This window comes from Protopterus annectens, chromosome 13.part0 (assembly GCF_019279795.1).
Source record: "Protopterus annectens isolate FY-2018-M chromosome 13.part0, PAN1.0, whole genome shotgun sequence".
In the NCBI taxonomy this organism is placed as follows: domain Eukaryota; kingdom Metazoa; phylum Chordata; order Ceratodontiformes; family Protopteridae; genus Protopterus; species Protopterus annectens.
The window spans coordinates 96,364,908-96,385,780 of record NC_056747.1 but is presented as its reverse complement, the minus strand read 5'-3'; the positions used below and the strand labels follow the sequence as shown (position 1 = coordinate 96,385,780).

The window sequence follows — 20,873 nt, the reverse complement described above, 5'->3', positions numbered from 1 at the left end:
GAGGGAGTACACAGAGTTAATAGCAGGTTAACCAGATGAATAATTATCTCACTGTCATGGGGAAATTTTGTTTATTTTTTGTCAATAATGGGACCACAATGTTTTTTGTTTATTACTAATACGTAGTCACAGAATTTAGAAATCAAGATCGTACATCAGTAACTCAAAGAGCAACCACAGAAAATATTTAAATGTTTGGGGTGAATGACAGCATTTGATGGTGCTTTAGGGTTGTAGGCAGGTGCCTTGGGAGGCTTCTGCTATACTCTATAGATCTGTTTTTGATGAACCTTTTCATTCTTGCGTCATTTATTTTTGCACCCTATCATTTGTTCAGTGATGGTATGTATCTATTGCTTTCTCTATATTTTTGTCATTGTTGCAGTGATTGGATTCTTTGTTTTCACATTATCTGCCAGGAGTGGTTTGCTGCCCTCTATTTTACATGTATTTTTGTCATTGTACTCCATCAATGTTTGGCTGTATGCTTACATATTTTGTTTAAACAGAGGATTCATCCAGAATGTCCTACTGAAACACTTAAATGGAAATAGATTGTAAAGGTACTCTTATTGCATATTATTACAGAGGGAAGAACTAGCAAGAGAGAGACAGAATGTGAGAGAGAATGCAAGAGAGCTACTGAGAAAAGCAAGAGAGACAGAATGTGAGAGAGAATGCAAGAGAGCTACTGAGAAAAGCAAGAGAGACGGAATGTGAGAGAGAATGCAAGAGAGCTACTGAGAAAAGCAAGAGAGACAGAATGTGAGAGAGAATGCAAGAGAGCTACTGAGAAAAGCAAGAGACGGAATGTGAGAGAGAATTCAAGAGGGCTACTGAGAAAAGCAAGAGAGAGAATGTGAGAGAGAATGCAAGAGAGCTACTGAGAAAAGCAAGAGAGACAGAATGTGAGAGAGAATGAAAGAGAGCTACTGAGAAAGTTCGTGCAACAGGAAAGACAGAGAGAGAGAGAGAGAGACTGCCTGAACTAATGAATGTGTAGGGCGGGATGTTGAGCAGGGTAGCTGATTTTCCCCTTTTTTGATCCATGAAATTGTGAAATAGTTGTACTTTTGTGGATGCTGCTTTTATACTAAAATAAGCAGTTCAACTACCTTTGTTGCCATACAGGGATAAAGTCCTGAATCCAACCAGGCAACCTGAGTTTGATTAGTAGCTTGGGGACCTCTTGGAGCTGGTGGGAGGATGACTGACGAGACTTAGCCAGCTCACATCTCTGCTTGAATTGCACTCTCTGTGGTTCAATCCCTGGTGTTGACTGGGGACTGCACAGGAGCGGCTTATCTCAAACAGGCAGTGAGAGAGAGTGAGCAGAGACAACTGATGATATGACACACTAAGGATAGATATGCACTGCAAAGGCCCATTTTATGCCAACTCCTTAAATTCTTATAAACATACTCAGGGAATAGCAGGCATAGGGCTTAACACAAAAATCACAAGCCTGGCATGTGGAAGATGGCTGTCTCTCTCATCCACATGACTCATATTAAGAAAAGACTCAGCCATTGGGTTTTTGTACCAGGGAACACACTGGTTCATTCGGAGCTGTGGGGGACTGTCACAATGTTTAGTGTAAGGCTGGAAAAAAAACAAAAATATGCAGTTCAGTAGCTGATCTTGGGTACTCATTCTGAAAATGAAACAGACATGGATTTTATATACTTAGCACAAATCACATAAAAAGCTGACCCTAGTGATTCTTGAAGACTGTTCCATCTCAAACTGGGCTTTATTACATTTCAATCTCTCTTTCCATAGATACAACGGATGACCACACATTGCTATGGCTCCTAAATCACATTCGGCTGGGGATTCCTGAACTTATTCTGCAAATACGGCACCATAAACATACCAAGGTTTATGCTTTTTTTGTCACTGCAACCTATGAGGGGTATGTGTCTACAGTGTTTGCAATCCGGTGATGTTCCACATTTATTTGTTTTCCTTTTCTAGAAGGATGCAACCAAGCAAGTAATGCCATTGTTTTACTTTTGATCAGTCTGCGTGTGAAAAACAAAGCATGCTGAAGCATAAAGTAGATGATTTTTATTATGTAATAAAAATGTAGAGATTTTGCAGTCTTCAGAACTTACACTGACAATGTGATGGTGTACTCTACATTTATGATATTATCATTCCTTTTGCACATGTATTTTATGGCATGGCACCCTATTTAATTTTATGTTATTATAATGCCAAGGTTGGGAAGGTGGGTAAGGTAGCTCACTGTTTATGGTAACTATAAGTTTTGTTGATTCTGTCGTCACAGATTGATCCCAAGATTGGAGGTTTTCTCACGGCTTTGAGAAATGTAGAGGTATATAGTCTGAAAGCTAAATTAAGTAAAATGAATTTTGAAAGTCTGTTTTTTATATGTATATAAAATGAAACACTGTCACTAGCATATGCATGTAAGTTTATTACAAAGTTTACTTAAAAATTTGTTGTGTGAAACCTGCACTGATTTTTGTTTTGTTTGTTTTAATTTGGACATTACAGATAAGTACTAATGGTGCACAAACTGAATTATTGTTAAGCTATTTATATGTGAAAAAGTGACATGTAAATCCATTTTTAGAACTCTGCTGTAAGTACTTGGCCCAACTTTGTAAAACCACTGCGTTTGTATTTTGAATCTATGTTCCATTTATACACCTTCAGCATATTAGAACCTGTTTTTGTGTACGGTAGTGTTTTGTAGTTCTGAGATATGATCCAGTACACTCACTTTTGAAGAATGCATCATTAGTCGGGTAGTCTGGTTCCTCTAGTGGTGGTCAAGGTCAAATTCCTCAAGCTTCAGAAGCCCGAAGAAAAAGATGCCAAAGAACATAATGCCACTTACTGTTTTCCAAAGGAAATCATTGTCGGTGTATTTTCTAAAGTGTGCGCCGGCAATTATCACCTTCTTAGGGAGATGTTGCCCCTTCTTGGAGTTGGTGAGATGAAGGAGTTGATATACATACATTCTGAGATGAGAGAGGTTTGCCATCTTACAAAAAATGTTTAAAGTTAATGTTTTTCTTCCTTCTGTGTTTCAGGTATTATTTTTCAGCATTTTTTATGCTTGGCATTCCACAGATTGGCACATTATAGTAGAACTTGCAATTCTTATCTGAACCACTCTGAGCCTCAGTAGTCCAAGCTTATTTTCCCTATTAACTTTCACTACTGGTTCGGTTCTGCTTTTCTTCCACTAGCTTAATACTGTCTGTATATTTTATTGTCTTCTTGTTCACCTTGGCATACCTCTCAACCTAGAAACATCAACAATCTGGACAAAAGCCCATGAAAAGTAGGTACAACTGGCCAAAACTCAGGACAGTGATTAACATAAAATTTGCATACATAATCATGTAACCCCACCCACTCTAATGGAATTGTGGGATATCAACATGAAGATTGAAGTCACTAAATAATAATAAATAATAGCATACATTGAACTGCAGACTTCATCTCCCTCAGAAAATACATAATAATGCAAAACCTGTTATTCTAGCAACTATCTGAGTTTACGGGAGCAATATTTAAAATCTCTCCATATTTTTGGGCCTTAGTCCCACCATTATCTTTAGCTTTCTCCAGATTTCTTGCTCTGAAAGATGGAGAGGTAAGGCAGTAAGCCACTGTAATCTATGATGATTACTTCCCCATCAAAGGAATGTCATTCTTCTTCAATTCAAAGTAATATTTTAGTAAGTTTCATTATTACCACCAAGATACATAAGTCACACAACAATTTTTTGTTAATATTTTTCATTCAGAATTCAACACACTAAGGTGAAGTATTGAGGCTATACTGGACCTCCATTACATGTATTTTAACCCCTCTGGAAATGTTGTGTGACAGGGACAGGTGCTATTTATTTATTTATTTGCCTAGCTTCACAGAAAACAAATGAGATAATTGTTAACTGAAAAAAATCACTTCAATTAAGCACACAGTCATCTATAGTTACTCATCAAAAATACATAAAAGACAGTATAATTATCCATATTATTTCTTGTGGAAAGCAGTCTGCCATAACTCACCTGCAGCACACGATATCTCACACACTACACAGTTCTCTCCCGAGCCATAAACCCAGTCCTAACCCTATTACACCTACCTCTAACAGAAACAAACCCCCATTCAGAATCTTAATCTCACTTAAACCAAATAAACTGTGTTCAATCAAACTGCATTTCATTCAGTGTAACTCGTACACAAGTATAATTCTTATTCAGTGCAGCACATAGCAAATACAATTCTTCCAGACTCCATCAAACCACTCTTGACCTAACACCTAAGCCGATCCCTAAATAAATAAAGTGCAGACCCAGGTGTATATTTAGTCACTGGTACCATCATCCTAAAAAGTAATTTCTTTTTCCATACTACCAGGTATTCGGAACTGACATTTTCAGGAAAAAATGCCTGTGGCACATAATGTAATGTGCTACCTAGTATTACTTATCTGACACAAATTACAACATCTTCTTTCTTCACTATTAGAATATTTTAAGCATTTACTGTATCATATGCCACAAAGGTGCTAACATTTAAATATGGTGCAGCTTGTATTGCCAATGAAGTTGGTATGAATAGTTGAAATAAACATTGGCTTCTTAAAGTGCACTTGGATCTTGGACTTACTAAGAAGTGTGACGTCCTGTTTCAGAAGTTCCAAAATAAATAGGAGTCCCAAAATAAGCAAATAAACAATAAAAAAAAACACTCTTCCTATCATTTTGTTTGCTTATATATTCTCAAATATATTCTCAAATGAGGGAATATCCATTACAAGACACTTTATTAGCACGCAGAATGTCCAGCACTGTTCACTAGACAAGGGAATGAATCACTAAACACAATAGCACATTAGACAGGCTATGATCCTCCTCACAACCACAAAGAAACTGCAAAGTTTACATTTTTAAGGCTATAGGCACACGTTCCTATATTAACAAGGTAGCACCTAAATCCATGTTATTGTTAAAAGACCAATGAGGCCGCATCAAGTATCACTCAACTGCAATCTGAATTTCAAATAAACAAGTGCATAAAGTAACAATAATTGCGTGCAGATAGAGAAACAGCACAAGAGAAAAATGAATGAAAGAACTCTTACACAGACAAGGGGATTTGCTGCTAGGATTTAATCACTTCACTTCCACCATTGGTTTAGTTCAGGACACATCACTGACTATATATTAACCAATAGCCACCACCTGACAATTAAGTATACACAAAATGCATGCACAATATTTAAAATGCCTTGCATTCATCTGTCTGAAAACTGCTGACTTCTGTTCAGTAGCAGTCACAGACTCATGGTCTGGTCTTCAGTTCAAATTATCCCTTGCAACTTCCAACCTAAATACGAACAAAGCAGAAATCAGCACACATGCCCCTGCATGTTGAGGATGTTGTGGGACATGCTGACGATGTGCAATGATGCCGGCCTTAACAAAAAAAAGTTGTAAATAAATAAAAAAATAAATTGTGATTTTAAGAGGCCACTTGGGAATTCATGGCACCCCATTATTTTAGCCTCAAAACCAGGGTATTCCGAGGATTTTGGTATGGCTGAGAGGTATGCTCCCTGGTATTATCCAAGGGCAGCAGTCATTTTACTGTTTATGCTGGAGTCTTAATTATTCACATCCCTTTTGGAAACATGTTAGTCTCCCCTTTTTTTCTGGCTAACTTAGTCTTATTTGCTTTCTGCTATAAAGTAATTAGCCTCTGTTAGCCTTCTCTACCAGTCCTCCCATTACCAGGTATCCATTATTATACAATGACTGGCGATTAGCATTCCAAAACATGCACGCTGATTGGCCAGCCCAACCAGCGTGCCTGTTGTAAATCCGACATATACTAATAGAAAAAGGTCTGGTAGCGCAGACTTTTTTCATTAGTATACGTCCTGATTTTTTTTGTCTGTGTGAGCACAGGTAGCAATGGAGAAAGGAGGATCTCCATAGCTTTAATCTCACTATGTTATACGTTTAACATAGCGAGATAGAATATATCTCACTATGTTAAACTCATTTAACATGGTGAGATAGCTTTACAAAAGGGAACGGAGATCTTCCTTTCTCTTTCGTTTTTTTTAAAGATATCTCGCTATGTTAAATTCGTTTAATATAGCGAGATAGCTTCAAAAAAGCAATGGAGATCTTCCTTTCTCTGTTGCTTCCTCTACACAGCTCTGTTGTACTGCGTAAGCATGGGAACACAAGTTCCACGTGCATGCGCAGTACATCAGAAAAAGCCCCAGGATAGTGGAAAACCGTGGATGGGCACCACAGAGGTATTATACAAAGACATTATTTAAGAAAAGTAAGTATTATTTTTCTTAAATAATGTCATTGTATAACAGCAATAACCCATGTCTGGGTGTGGGTAATGCTAGATTTAATGCATGTTAGTATACAAAATTACAATGTCGCCTTTTAGCCAGCCCAGGTCCCCAGCTGCCCTACACTTCATCTAAAGAAGACCGGATAAAGTTCCATCTGGTCGACTTTAGCTTGCCAATCACGAATTCCCCAATTAATTTTTCTTAGGAAACCTCTGATGGTGTATTTTCCCTTTTCTTCCTGTTGATGTGACTGTGGGCTTGATTTTTTATACATATATATCTATCTATATATCTATATATATATATATATATATATATATATATATATATATATATACACACACACACACACACACACACATATATACATAGATAGATACCTATAGACATACATATTTGGTGAGGTTTCAGGAGGGCTTGACTTTCCTGCAAAAAAATGTTATATTTAATTTTTTTTATTAGGTTACTCTGCAAGTTGGTTTCTCACCATGTTGCAAATTTGATGAGTCATAGATGAGGCCACATACCCTAATGAAGCTTCCTGCACTTTCTCACCAAAGTGTATAGCACATTAGTTTCCTTTTAAATCCTCATAAGACCACTAATTAAAATCTGTTGCCCATATGACTTTTCTCTGACTGAATTTGCAGTAGCATATTATGCCTAAGCCGTGTTTCTTGTGATTGTTTATAGATGCTAGTCTTTGGAGTCATATTGCACTGACAAGGGAAAAAAGCAAAACGGAAAAAATGTTCTTTTTCTGAAATTCATTGTGATGAAAACGTTAGCATATACAATTAAGAATGGGTGAGGTAAAATCCTCTCTTTGTGATTTTGGATATGAACCAGCTAATATCCCTTACATTTTATACATGAGCAGTTTAGTCTTGCGAAGTCATATGAGAAACTAGCAGATCTCCTGAAAAACCACATCTGCATGTTTCCCCCCTCTCACCACCTTCGCTCTCCATAATGTCTCTCTCCCAAAGGCTTAATGAACCTGCCCATCTTGTTCCCACATTTCCATTCAGAAAAATCACTATGTGGTCAGTTTTGCTTCTTCTTTCAAATCTTTTGTATCAGAATTCAGGGTTGCCAGGTGAGCTAAATCTTGCATTCCTGAAGATACCGGCATTTTTCATAGAAGAAACTTCCGGCCCATATAGACCTACCATATCTTTGTCCTCGGGTATAATTCTGTCTGCTGGACGAATACTGGGTCATATCATTAACTAATACCACTATACCTTGTGGTACATCTGGTCTTCACCAAGCCTTTAGCTCCAACATCTAGCAGGATGTTAGGCTGTCAAACTAGCTGGTTCTTGAAACCTTTCTGAATGTGCATGCTAGAGCTGCATTTGTACACTTGCCACTCTGTATTACATTATTGATTAAGTAGAGATAAATACGGGTGGTGCTTTTTTTTTGCAGGAGCTTCATTTACTGATTTTAAAAGGGCTTTGAGTTGGTGTTCATTCCCTTCTGTTGGCTCAGCTGTTTTTACTAGGTTTTTGAACGGGCCATTTAGCCTCATTCTGTGATTGCCTTGGAGTCAGAATATTTTAGGCACACTTTGGTCAGCTACACTCTGCTACGGGCTTCTGCTCTTCCCTGATCCTGTAGTGATGGGTCCTTGGTCCTTTTCCAATCCCCATGTAGTAATAGCTTTACACTGCACATTAAAGGGTTAAATGATACTCTATACTCCAATGTTCAAACACTAATAAGGTATTGTGGGTCATAACTGTTTTAAGCTATGGCAATGGGCGCACACCTCACAGCTGCCCTTGATGTTGCCTCATACTTTTGCCCTCTCCCTTGTAAAATGTGTGACATTCTGGTTAAACACAGAGGCCTGCAGTCAGTCAGTAATGTCGGATACCATCATATTTATTTTGTTGAGAAAATACATATTAATGCAAAACCTGTTGTTTTATTAACCTCTTCAGTGAATTTCCGGTGACATATAAAGGATTATCTTATTTGCCTCACATAAATACCTATGGTGTTAGACCTTTCACTCTCACTTTCTCAACATACTGAAACTACTTTTGGCAAGACTCCTCTCTTCAGGAGCAAGAAACTCAACTAGGATTATTATTTTTCTTAGGCTTGAGTATGTCTTACCTTTTATTGCTTTAAGCTTGTCTAGCAATACAGAACTACAGCAAATTACACTTATTAAAATCTGTTGTTTTACTTAATGCCATGCCAGGACAAAGGAAATGTACAGATGTTCTTCGTGTTTCACTGTTGCAATCATTACATTTGGTAATCTGCTGGCAGGTTGCCCTCAGTCGGCCTGAATAACAAAGTCTTGGGTCCTGCGTCGGTTGCTGTCTCCTCTTCCATGACGTCAGGTCATCAGGGGTATAAAACATGCAGCCGACACAATTTTAATCAGTCTTTCTTGCCGTACGGTGCCCAAAGCAGAAGCAGTTCACAAGTGCCAGTCGGCCGACTCCTGAAATTTTCGTTTTCGAGTTTCAGAACCAAACTCTTCAAACTAAAGATAAGTACTCCGTTTGGGGAAACTTTTTCTTGCTCCCTTCCAATATCAGTAAAAGTTAATAATTGCATTACTTATGGGAAGCAAATACCTCAGAAGGATTTTCATTTGTACTGTATTCCTTGCCTAGGCCCTGATCACAATGGGCCTTGCTGTCAGTTTTGTGTTAAATTTAACCAACGCACTATTAAGCGTCTGTATATTTTTGCTTCTAAATATTTTGGCTCAAGATTTAACTACCCTGAAATGTCGTCGGTTAGCAATCTGACTACTGGAGTTCACAAAAGATGCAAGGAAAAAGACAGAGACAGACTGTCAAGGTCCAAAACTGACGACGAAGCTTCTCCTAAGCCAGTCTCCAGTAGTCAGTGAGGCACTTTCGCAGCCCCTGATACCCGCTACTTTTGAGTCACAGGCCTCTACCGAGACCCATTCGGAGTTCGGTATGCCACGAGATTTGCAAAGTATTGAACCTGCGGATGTCTCTCCCTTGGATGAGTCCGGAGCCACTGAGCATCCACCGGCTACTGAGGGTGTTTTCAGGCCTCAACATTTTTATATTAAACAGATGCCATTAACAAAAACAAGGTCAAAAACAACTTCTATGTCTATAAAACTGACACATGAGCCACGTGCTCAGGCCCTTATGCCTAAAAAACAAATGATCAAAATGGCTGAGGATTTAATTACGTTGATTAGGGGTTCCCAACCCCTCCTGCTAAGAGGCCTAGGCAAGGCACTGATTATGAATCTTCAGATCAGGTTTCCATTTCTTCTGATTCCTCTTCTGATGAGGAATTTTCTGTTCCACCTTATGAGGATTCTGATGCAGAGGAATCCATCCCATCTGTATCTCCTCCTGAGGATTACTCTTTTGGAGAGACTTTTCATACTTTAAGGGAACATTTTCACTGGGAGAGTCGGGACTTCTCCGAATCAAAAAAGAGGCTTAGGGATTTCCTTCTTCTTCCTCAGCATAGGCCTTTGGCAATACCTCCTGTTTTAGACATTTTTGATGATGTGTTCTCAGAATCAAGCATGGCTCCTGATTCCCTGCATCCAGCTCCTAGTAAGCCAGACAGATATTACAGGGTTCCTGACTCCCACAAATTTCTTTTCAAAAATCCTGCTGCTGATCCTGAGACTATTTCTCACGGTCCCAAGGGTGTAAAGGCTTCTACAGCCAAAAATCCTACCCCTTCTGGTAGAGATTCCAGGGCGCTGGATAGATGGGGTAAGAAGGTTTATACGTCTGAAACCTTGGCAATCAGGGCTTTAAACTGACAGTTTCATAAGCTTAAATATCAACAGCATGTTATGGGTGTACTAAAACAGAAAATTATGTTGATTTCTGGTTGTGTGGAAAATAAAGAGTTACAGGATTTATTGCATTTAGCAGAGCAGGTTGAAAAGCATACTTTGCAATGTGGTTTTGATTCCTTGGAGGCCTCTTGTAGGGCCGCCGTTACTGGATCTGTGATAAGAAGGCATGCCTGGCTCAAGGAGCAAAATCTGCCTGATCATGTTAAAGCTAAATTATTGGATGCCCTTTGCAGCATGATACTCTGTTTGGTAATAAGGCAGAAGTTTTAAAGAAAATGGAAGACAAAGGTAAATCCATGCAAACTGTAAAAGATTTCTTGCAAGTGCAGCCACCCAGGTTCAGTAGGCACTGGCCTACTAAAAATTGGTCCTTTCCTGTGTCCAACAGAGCCACTCAGGGCAAACCCAGGTGCTCAAAAGGCTCCAGATATCAATCACAGGGATCTTACAGGTCAAAGCAATGGGGTGCCTCCACCTCCAAATCTGGAGGTAACAAAGCACAACCCTACAGTAAGCAGTCTCAATGACTTTCCTCTACAATCTCCAAGCACTTATCTTTTGGCAGCCCCCTTGGGGGGAAAACTAGCACTTCATGCTCAAAATTGGCAGTTAATAACCCAGGACAAGTGGGTATTAAACATAGTATCCCAAAGGGACAGATTTAATTTCCATACTTTGCCAATTCCAAACGGATGGCCGGATCTGCCACAAAACCAGTGGGCAGAGGCCCAGAAACAAATCATGTCCCTCATGAATATGGGGGCTATTCAAAAAGGACAAGGATTTTATTCAAGACTGTTCCTGATACCCAGAAAAGACAATTCATGGCGTCCAATACTGGACTTATCGATTCTGAACATATTCCTGGACATTCCAAAATTCAAAATGTTGACTTTACAACAGCTACTGCCTATGCTAGGCAAGAATGCTTGGTTGGTAACTCTAGACTTAAAAGAGGCATACCTGCATATTCCAATAAGGGAATCTTGCAGAAGATACTTCCGCTTCAAAGCAGGTTTTTTGCATTACCAATTCTCTGCACTGCCCTTTGGCTTATCTACTGCACCCAGGGTCTTTACAAAGTGCCTGGCACCAGTAATTGCATTCTGCAGACAAAGAAACATTCAAATTTATCCTTGTCTGGATGATTGTCTGATTCAGGCAGAGAACAAGGACACTCTTCTTCAACATCTGGCATTTGTAAAAAGGCTTCTAGCATGCCTAGGGTACACCTTAAATGAAAAGAAGTCACAACTGGTACCATCTCAAATAATTACATTCCTGGGTGCAAGCTTGAATGCAACTGCCCAGATGGCTTACCTCACGCCAGACAAACAAATACAATTGACAACATACTTCAATCACATGGCAACAAAAACCCAGTTATCTGCAAGACAAATTCTGCAGGCTTTGGGGTTCATGGCATCCTGCATTCTACTAATTACATATGCAAGACTGCATATGAAAAAACTTCAACGGTACCTAAAAAGTTTATGGAGTCAGCATCCTCACAGCCTGGAAACAATGATTCCTCTCATTCCCTGCCTACAACAGGAGTTTCTTTGGTGGGCAAAGACATGTCACCAAAACAAGGGACTGTCATTCACTCTACCCCCTGCCACCCAAACCCTAACTACAGATGCATCAGACTATGCTTGGGGGGCCCACCTGGCAGGGAGATGCATTCAAGGCAAATGGAGCCCAAACCAAGTGCATCTGCATATCAACCAGAAAGAAATGCTAGCTGTTCAGAATGCTCTGACAGCCTTCAAGGACTTAGTTCACCCAGGACAACTACTGATAAAGACGGACAACACCACAGCTGTGTGGTACATAAACAAGCAGGGGGGTACCCATTCCTACCTCCTTTGCAGACTACCCATGGCCTTGTGGAACACAGCCTTGACTTACCAAATACATCTTCAAGCTCAATTCCTGCCAGGAATACAAAATACTCTGGTAGATGACCTAAGCAGAAACCTTATGGACCCACATGAATGGAAACTGGATCCACAAATCTTCAGTATGTTAACACAGAAATGGGGAAGCACAGACATAGATCTATTTACCTCTCCCCAAAACTATCAGATGGACAAATTCTGCAAAAGAACTCATCACAGAAAAGCTTGGAAAGTGGATGCTCTATCCTTCAGCTGGAAAAAACTATCAGTCTATGCCTTTCCCCCTCTGCCTCTACTCTTCAAGGTCTTACTAAAAGTCAGACAGGAAAAAACAAAAATGATTCTAATTGCTCAGGACTGGCCTCACCAACACTGGTACCCGCTTCTAAGGAATATGTCATACCTTCCTTCATGGTACTTGCCTCAAACACCTCATCTACTGTCTCAGCAGAACTATTAAGTTCTGCACACTCATCTCCAAACACTGAATCTTGCAGCATGGCTAATCAACTAATTATTCAAACCACATCTCTCAGTAAACCTGTGATGGATGTCATTTTGGAAGCCAGAAGGCCTAGTACTAGAAAATCTTATGCTGATAAATGGAAGAGATTATGTGCTTGGAACCAAGCATAAGGAATAGATGCAGCAAGGCCCAATATTCCTCAGATTTTACAATACTTAACTGAGATGCTTGACAAGGGCCTATCCTTTTCTTCAGTAAAAATCTATGCCTCTGCCATCTCGACTCATTACAACACAGAGCCTCCCCTCTTTTCTCATCCAATGCTAAAACAGTATCTCAGAGGGGCCAACATTTTAAGGCCTCCCAGGAGAGCACCAACTCCTGCATGGGACCTCAATTTTGTGCTGGAAAAACTCACCCTGCCTCCTTTTGAACCAGCAGCTACTGTGGATATAAAATTTCTATCTTGGAAGACAGCTTTTCTTTTGGCAGTCACTTCAGCTAGAAGGGTTTTGGAACTATAGGCTCTCATGGCAGTGGAGCCTTTCATTATATTTTACCCAGACAAGGTGGCCCTCAGGACCAACCCTTCCTTTATGCCTAAGGTGGTATCCAGTGTGGCTGTTAGCCAGACCATTCACCTGCCAACTTTTTTCCTAAATCCGCAGAACAAGGGGAAGCGGATTCTGCATTCATTGGATGTGCACAGACAACTAAGATTCTACTTAAACAGGACAAAATATCTAAGAAAGTCTGAGCAACTACTGGTAGCATTTGCTGCAGGATCAGAGGGGAGGACTATATCAAAGCAGACTATTTCTAAATGGATAAGCCACTGCATTCGTTTCTGCTATTTGCACCATGGTAAACCTGTGCCCAAGGGGATCAGATCCCATTCTACAGGGCTGCCTCTACTTCAGCAGCTTTTCTCAGAGGGGTCCCAACCAAAGACATTCTAGAAGCTGCTACTTGGAGCTCTGTTCATACGTTCGCAAAGCATTATCATTTACCTCTTTTCTCTAAATCTAGGGCAGGCTTTGCCACTGCAGTCCTGCAGGGCCTTATAGCTGCTCCTAATGCTGTTTAGTTCCATCCTCCCATCCATAGCTTTGGGATTCTTCCCAAATGTAATGACTGAAACAGTGAAACACAAAGAACATAGTACAGTTGTGTACACTTACCATAAATGTAGATGTTCGAGTGTATTCACTATTGTAGTCTGGGTTACCCACCCGCCATTCCCCATTGTATTCCTTTTCTTTCCTTCACTATACTCAAAAGCCTTTGTGATGTATTTGCTTTTAGTTGAAGGTAAATTTTATGTTTGTAAGGTGCATTTATATATTTGCAGTTTATTTATATATTTTTGCTCCCCATTTGTGGGGCACCTGACATCTGGGGCAAGAAAAACTGATTAAAATGGCATTGGCTGCATATTTTATACCCATGACGACCTGATGTCATGGAAGAGGAGACAGCAACCAACGCAGGACCCAAGACTTTGTTATTCAGGCCGACTGAGGGTAATCTGCCAGCAGATTACCAAATGTAATGACTGCAACAGTGAATACACTCAAACATCTACATTTATGGTAAGTGTACACAACTGTACTTTGTGTAAGATCCTACCATAATAGTAGATGTCCACCTTCTCACTGTTGCAGTATTCTTCACTCTTGCCATATACTGACGAGGATAGCCAGATGTCCGGCCAGCACACCAAAGCTTTTCCACATTCCAGTTGCTGTACATCAGTTGTATGTCCTACATGCTGACCAAAGTGTGGCTAAAATACTCTAACTCCAGGGCAATCACAGAATGAGTGGATGGGAAATAGGAAATACACCCCAGGGATCACTTCTCTGGCTCTGCTTGACAGGGGCACAGGAAATTAACCTTCTTGGGTGGTGTAAGCCAGGGAACCTTGTTGACTAGGCTTACTTAGGCCGATAGCCTAGTACCTACCTATGAACCTATATGCAATATACAAGCACCTAATCCTCAGAACTGAAGTGTCACAGAATAAAGAAGTAACATATACATCCAGGAAGGACAATAGAAAACAACAGGGGGCAGGAGGGAGGGACATAATACTGCATCAGTGAGAAGTAGGACATCTACTGTTATTGTAAGATCTTACATAATTGTACTACAACCTTCCTTATGGGTCTATATTAGAACATCGAAGTTTCACAACTTTGAATGTTCTAATATCGACCCCTATTCAGCAAACTCGGAAATTAGCAAAGCTGCGGAACAGCAAATTTCTTCCTAGGGAAGGAATTCAGTTGGCCGTTCCTGTGGCTTCGCTATGTTCAGCACTGTGGGGGAAAGTTATGGGTCGGGATCAGGTAAGTGTGCGATTGTGTGGACATGAGGGTTAGAGAGCGGGGTAGGTGAGTTAGGGTTAGGGCGTGGTCAGGTAAGTGTGTGATTGTGTGGACGTGAGGGTTAGGGCGGGGTAGGTGAGTTAGGGTTAGGGTGCGGGTGAGGTGAGTGTGCAATAGTGACGGACCTTAGGGTTAGGGTTTGGGTTAAGGTAAGTGGACAGGTAGTGGTGTGTGTATACAGTTTAGTGTAGGGTTAGATGTAGGATTTTAGGTGTATGTGTGTAGATTGCTGTTTGTTTGTTTGGTGTGTTTGTGTTGTGTGTATGTGTGTTGGAAAAAATTTGCTGTTCAGCATGTTCAATGTTGTCAGCGTTCGCTGAATAGGGGTTGATATTAGAACATTCAACGTTTTAAAAAGTCAGTGTTCTAATATAGACCCCCTTCCTTATCACTGTTGCAGTATGCTCCACTCTTAGGATAAATATGTATGATAAAAGCTACTAGAAGGTATGGGGGGAGAAGGAAGCCACAAACGAGCCCTATGGCACCAATAGGGAATCACAAGCAATATTTTGTGCCTGTCCAACAAGATCTTGTGCAGGATATTTGGAAGTAGAGGAAGAGGATCATAGGCATCCAGAAAGATCCCCTTCAAAGAAAAAGGCATGGCATTCATTTTCCAAGCCAGAGCACTTGACACTCTTCAACAGAACTGGGGAAGCCCAAAAGATCTACTTGAGGAGTACCCCACTGATGTACAATGTCCAGAAACACCTCCCTGTTAAACATCCCATTCATGAGGATTTCTCCTGTACCTGTTCAAGGAGTCTGCCACAGGACTGTGCTCTGAAGGAATGTACACTGCCTGAAGAACCAACTGATGGTGAATTGCAAAATCTGAAGCCCAAAGAGTCAGCCTGAAGTATCATAATGAGTGTGTTCATAGGTTCATAGGGGTGTACAAGGCTAATGGCCCTGGAGACTTTACAAGCCTAGCCCATAGAAGTGCCTGGCATTGTGCCGCCTGACATTAGTTCCCAGTGTCTCTATCAAGTAGAGCCACTGGAGTGATCCCCTGGGTGAACTTTATATTACCCATCCACACAAGATTTCTCTTGAAGAGGGACAGCGAGGTGCTCTGCTTGACATGTATGGGAAGTCTGTTCCAGAGCATGGGCAGCCTCTGGGTGAGGAACGTGTCCCTCCAGCATGTTCTGTTGGTTGTGGTAATGAGGTTGAGATCTCTGGAGCATGTGGTGCGGAGGCATTGGGATTTCTTTAGATGTTGCATTTCTAACAGAGCTGGGTCAGAAATGGTTTTGTAAGTCAAGCAAAGATCGCCTCTAAGTAGGCGATGTGAGCGAGAGAATAGCTGGAGTCTTTTGAGTCTGTCCATGTAGGGTGTGTGTTTAATGCCTAGGAACCTCTTTGTGAGGTACTTCTGTGGTCTCTCCAGCTGTTGCAGATATCTAGTAAGGTACATGCCAAATGGGGCATTATACTCAATGATTGATCTAATGAGGGAAGAGTAGAGAAAGATGATGACCTCGTTCTTCCTGGATGCAAAACCCTTGGTAATGAGATGTGCCACATGGAAGGTCTTTCTGACCATATTGGCAGTGTGGTGGTTGAAGGGGGTCTATATTAGAAGAATGAAACCCCTAAACTGCAAACGCTCACATGAGCAAAAATGCCGGTGATCGAAGTTGCTATTGTGGGGGGCTGCACCCCCCACACCCCCCGCTAGCTATATATTCTAACTACGAGGTCACACTACAGTGAGGAAAGGGCAAATATCCCACTCCTCTCTGTAACATGACCCTGCAATCCCACTCTTGATTCCCAGCATTTTCACTCATGTGAGCATTCACGGTTTAGGGTTTTCGCTCTTCTAATATAGACCCGGTTGAAGGAGAGGTTGTTCTCAACCTGCATCCCCAGATCTCATATAAAGCCTTCAGTGTTCAGTGGTCTCCGATTGATGTGGTAATTAGTGGGAACTGAGTTTTTACCAAAGAGGATGACAACACATTTTTTGGCATTAAGCTTAAGGCCATGGTTTAAACACTAGTCATTGGTCTCAGTGAGGCCTTTCTGTAGGATGTCTGCATCACTTGTTAATAATAGCTCCCAGCTTGCAGTCGTCTGTGAACTTGGTCAGCCAGAGTCCCTTTGTGTTGGCCTGGACTTCTGAGAAATAGATGCCGAACAGGAGAGGACGCAGGACCAATCCCTGTGGGACTGCACTCGTGACTGATCAGCTGTCTGAGTTGGAGTCTACTACTGTCACATTGTGTGTTCTATCTGTAAGCCAATTTGCAACCCACCTAGTGTTATAGGGGTTGATGCCTAGTGTGGTGAGTTTATGAATAATTCCCAAGTGAGGAATGGTATCAAAGGCCTTGGCCAGATCAAGGTAGGCTGTATGCACTGCCTTACATTCATCCACAGCCCTGGTGACTGACTCAAAGAAGTCAACCAGGTTGAGCAGGCATGATCTCTCTTTCACAAGCCAAATTGTGCGGGGTCTAGAGTTTGGAGATTTCTTATATCTTTGTTAATCAGGTCCATGATGATGCTCTCCATAGCTGTACATATCAGACTCATCAGGCTAATGGGGCGATAATTCCCAGGGTCTGTAGTTGCTCTCCCTTTATGGAGAAGGATGACGGTAGCAGTGCGCCATTCAGTAGGGAAAAAGCCTGAGATGAGGCTGTGATTGAACAGGGCACATGGATGTGGTGCCAGTTAGCTTTGTAGTTCATGTAGAACATAGCCAGGAATATTATCAGGTCTCAAGGAAGCTACATTCTTGGCCTTGGACAATGCAGCTTTAACCTGTGCTGCAGTAATGCGGGGTGTCTGGCATTCTTCCGGTATTGTGATTGGTCCTTGGGGGAGGAATGGGTAAAGTTGGCACTGAATCTGTCAGCTAGTATGTTGGCAATATCTGTTGGCTCAGTAAAGGAGGTACCATTGTGCAGTAACTCAGAGCAAATCTGGGTATTGCCGTGGAGGTTCTTGATATAACCATAGAAGGCTTTGTGATTGCTTTTTGTGTCTGCCACAATTCTGCCTTCATAGCTGGCTTTAGAGGATTTGATGAGGGATCTCAACTTTTTGATGAGGCTAATAAGGGAGTTTTTCCAGTCTTGGGACTAAGCCTTTTTCTGCAAGAGTTTCTTCCTTCTGTTGTAGAGTATATTAATGGCACGGGACCACCAGATTGGCTTCCTTTTTTTAGAGGAGAGCATCTTGGTTCTGTTGGGTGTGGGTAGTTCCATGCATTTATGTACATGTTCGTACAGTGCATCTGCATATGATTCAGCAGTCATGCAGCTATTTTCCATTGACATGGGTGCAAAAGTTAGCCACCTCTGTTTTAGGAGCCCAAAGTCAGCTTTGGAGAAGTTTTTCAAGGTGGTTGCCTTTGCGGGAGGTATGGGTGAGATGTGGATTTCCATGGTGATTATTTTATGGTCAGATCTGACCAGGGAGGGATTGACTACTGGTGTAGAGCAATGGTTGCCCATGTTAGTTACAACCAGGTCAAGGATGTTGCTTTCTGTAGTGAGGGTCAGAATGAGCTGGTCCAGGGTACTGGATTTGATGATTTCCAGGAAGCGTTGGGCCAGTGTATTGGTGTTTGAATAGTTTTCCCAGTTGATGGAGGGGTAGTTGAAGTCTCCTAGTAAGAGAGTATTGGGTTGGACCTTGATAGGTTCCATGGTGCTTAGGAACGTGGAGTGAGAGTCTAGGGACATGGTTGGGTACCTATAGCAGGCTATGACCTGGATCACCATTTTACTCAATGTTAGTTGTACCTGAAGTATCTCAGATGCATTATGCTGGGATACTAGTCTGGAGGTGTGCATATCCTTTATGAATATGGAGACACCACCGCCTTTGGAGCTACGGTTCATGTTTCAGGGCAGAAACGTGTGGAATGAGTTATAGGCTGGTAGCGCAGGGGTGCTTTCTTCCTCTTTAAACCAGGTCTCCGTTACAGCAAAAATGTTAATGTTCTCCATTTTGAGGAGTGCTTTGGGCAAGTGCATGTTGAGATTTAGACTTCTATCATTGAGGGGCATGACCCTCAGATTGCATTTATTTATAGCTGTTACAGTGGTAATTTGGTCTTTAGAACACCACCTAAAAAAGGCAATATAGGGGTGGCAAGAGCCTTAGCCAGTACCCAGAAACTGAGGGGGTGACAGATGCAGGTTATCTCTGGCAAAGCATCGAGGTCTGTCAATCATGTCATCCCAAGCAGACAGATAATGGATCCCATTAGAATGACACCAGAAACTTAGCCAATTGTTGAAGTCAATCATTTTTGTTTGTACTGCAGTATCATTCTGGGTAATGGTAGGATACAGCTCAGGTCTAGGGTCATACCTGCCTAGGCCACATAATCCAACAGCTCCACCATGTCTCTTTTCATGTAGTCCAGGGAGGTGCATCTCAGGTCATTCACACCCACATGGACAATGACAGTGTCATACTTGTATTTGTACTTGTTGTGAAGTGACCTGAGTGCATGTGTTGTGTGTCGGATTCTGGCACCTGCTAGACAACTGACTGTTACCTTCTCCTTATTCAACCTAATGAGTGGGACATGTATGTGCCTCACTATTGAGTCACCTATGATTAGTGTATTGGGCAAGGTGTTTAGCCTTAGGGGCTTAGGTTGAGGGGCACACTGTGGAGGTGAGCTATGTGTCCTGTGGTTTGTGCTGTGTTGTGGTGGTCAAGTACGTTTCTTTCTTGGAGGTCTCTGCTGTTTGGGTACATTTTTATTGAGAGCCTCCATGAAGGTGGGCGTGTGGTTTCTGTTTTTATGTGAGAGATGTGATGGTGAGTGTTCTGGAGGGCTATGTGTTCCATGTGGTGTGGTGCAGGTGTTGACCTTCTCCTCCTGGCCAGCTAGTCCAGTCTTGACTGGAAAGTGCATAGCTTCCATTTTGATGATATAAGTGCATCTCTCAGAAGTCTGAGTATTGGGAGGTAAGAGGAAAGGGTTGTCTGTGTACATGAGGCAGTTGCTACACTGCCTCAGAATGCCCAAGTGTACCAGATTAATAGGAGAAAGCACAGGGAACTGCCCTTTAATCATGTCAGAAGGGGTGGTCATAACTACTAAGCATTGGAGCTATTTTCGTGAAGAACAACTAGTGCTGATGGCACTTAGGTGTGCTACAATAATTGCTACAAAAACCTGTTGAAGGGCAAAGCGATTAAGCTATTTGAAGTGCAAGAGAGAAAGAACTAGCAAGATTCAAGGGAAAAAAAACTGAAGAGTAGACCTTCTGGCACCAGTAATAGTTTACCTCAGCTCGGCGTCACTAGGCGGGGCTTAAACAAGCATAAACCCATGCGAATGCAGGCTTTTAAACCAGAAAGATGAAATGGATGAAAAACTGCCCAAATGGCCAATAAACTACAATTTCTAGGCCAGAAACCACTCCTCTTGTGGTAGATAGGTTATTTAGTGCTTACCACTCCCACTGATAAGCTAGAAAGCTTCCCTCCAACACAGAAAGGATTGGGGGGCTCAAAAGCTTACAAACAGTCCTGAATACAGCAAATCTGTATCTGGACTAGACTAGTTACAGGAAAGGTGGAAAACAAGCACAAATGTGGGCTTTTAAACCAGATATTGTCTGTAAAAACCTTTAGAAGACCTGGAACCCTGAGACAGTGAAAAGCCTGGAGAGCTAGAAGTAGAGCTTTGATCACCTTGATGTTGATATGGTTGACCAGCTGTTGACGGGACCAAAGACCCTGGACTATAAGGCTGTTGGAGGAGGCTCTCCAACCTTGATTGGAAGCATCTGTGGACAGCTCCCGAGTAGTGAGTAGAACCTGAAAAGGCACACCTGAATTCAGGGTTAAATCTGGTAAATTCACCAGCGGAGCATGAGCTTGAGACAAGGCAAGAGAGGAACCAGATACTCTAGAGGATTGCAG

At 41.6% G+C, this 20,873-nt stretch overlaps 1 protein-coding gene across 2 annotated transcripts in view; it reads left to right on the top strand.

Moving 5' to 3' along the window:
- Positions 1-20,873, top strand: part of ANO8 (anoctamin 8) — a 751,060-nt gene that overhangs the window by 381,875 nt on the left and 348,312 nt on the right. For both annotated transcript variants that reach the window (XM_044090660.1, XM_044090659.1), the window contains exon 3: positions 1,783-1,915. In XM_044090660.1, the coding sequence (XP_043946595.1) occupies positions 1,783-1,915 (133 nt within the window). The remainder of the gene's footprint in view (positions 1-1,782; positions 1,916-20,873) is intronic.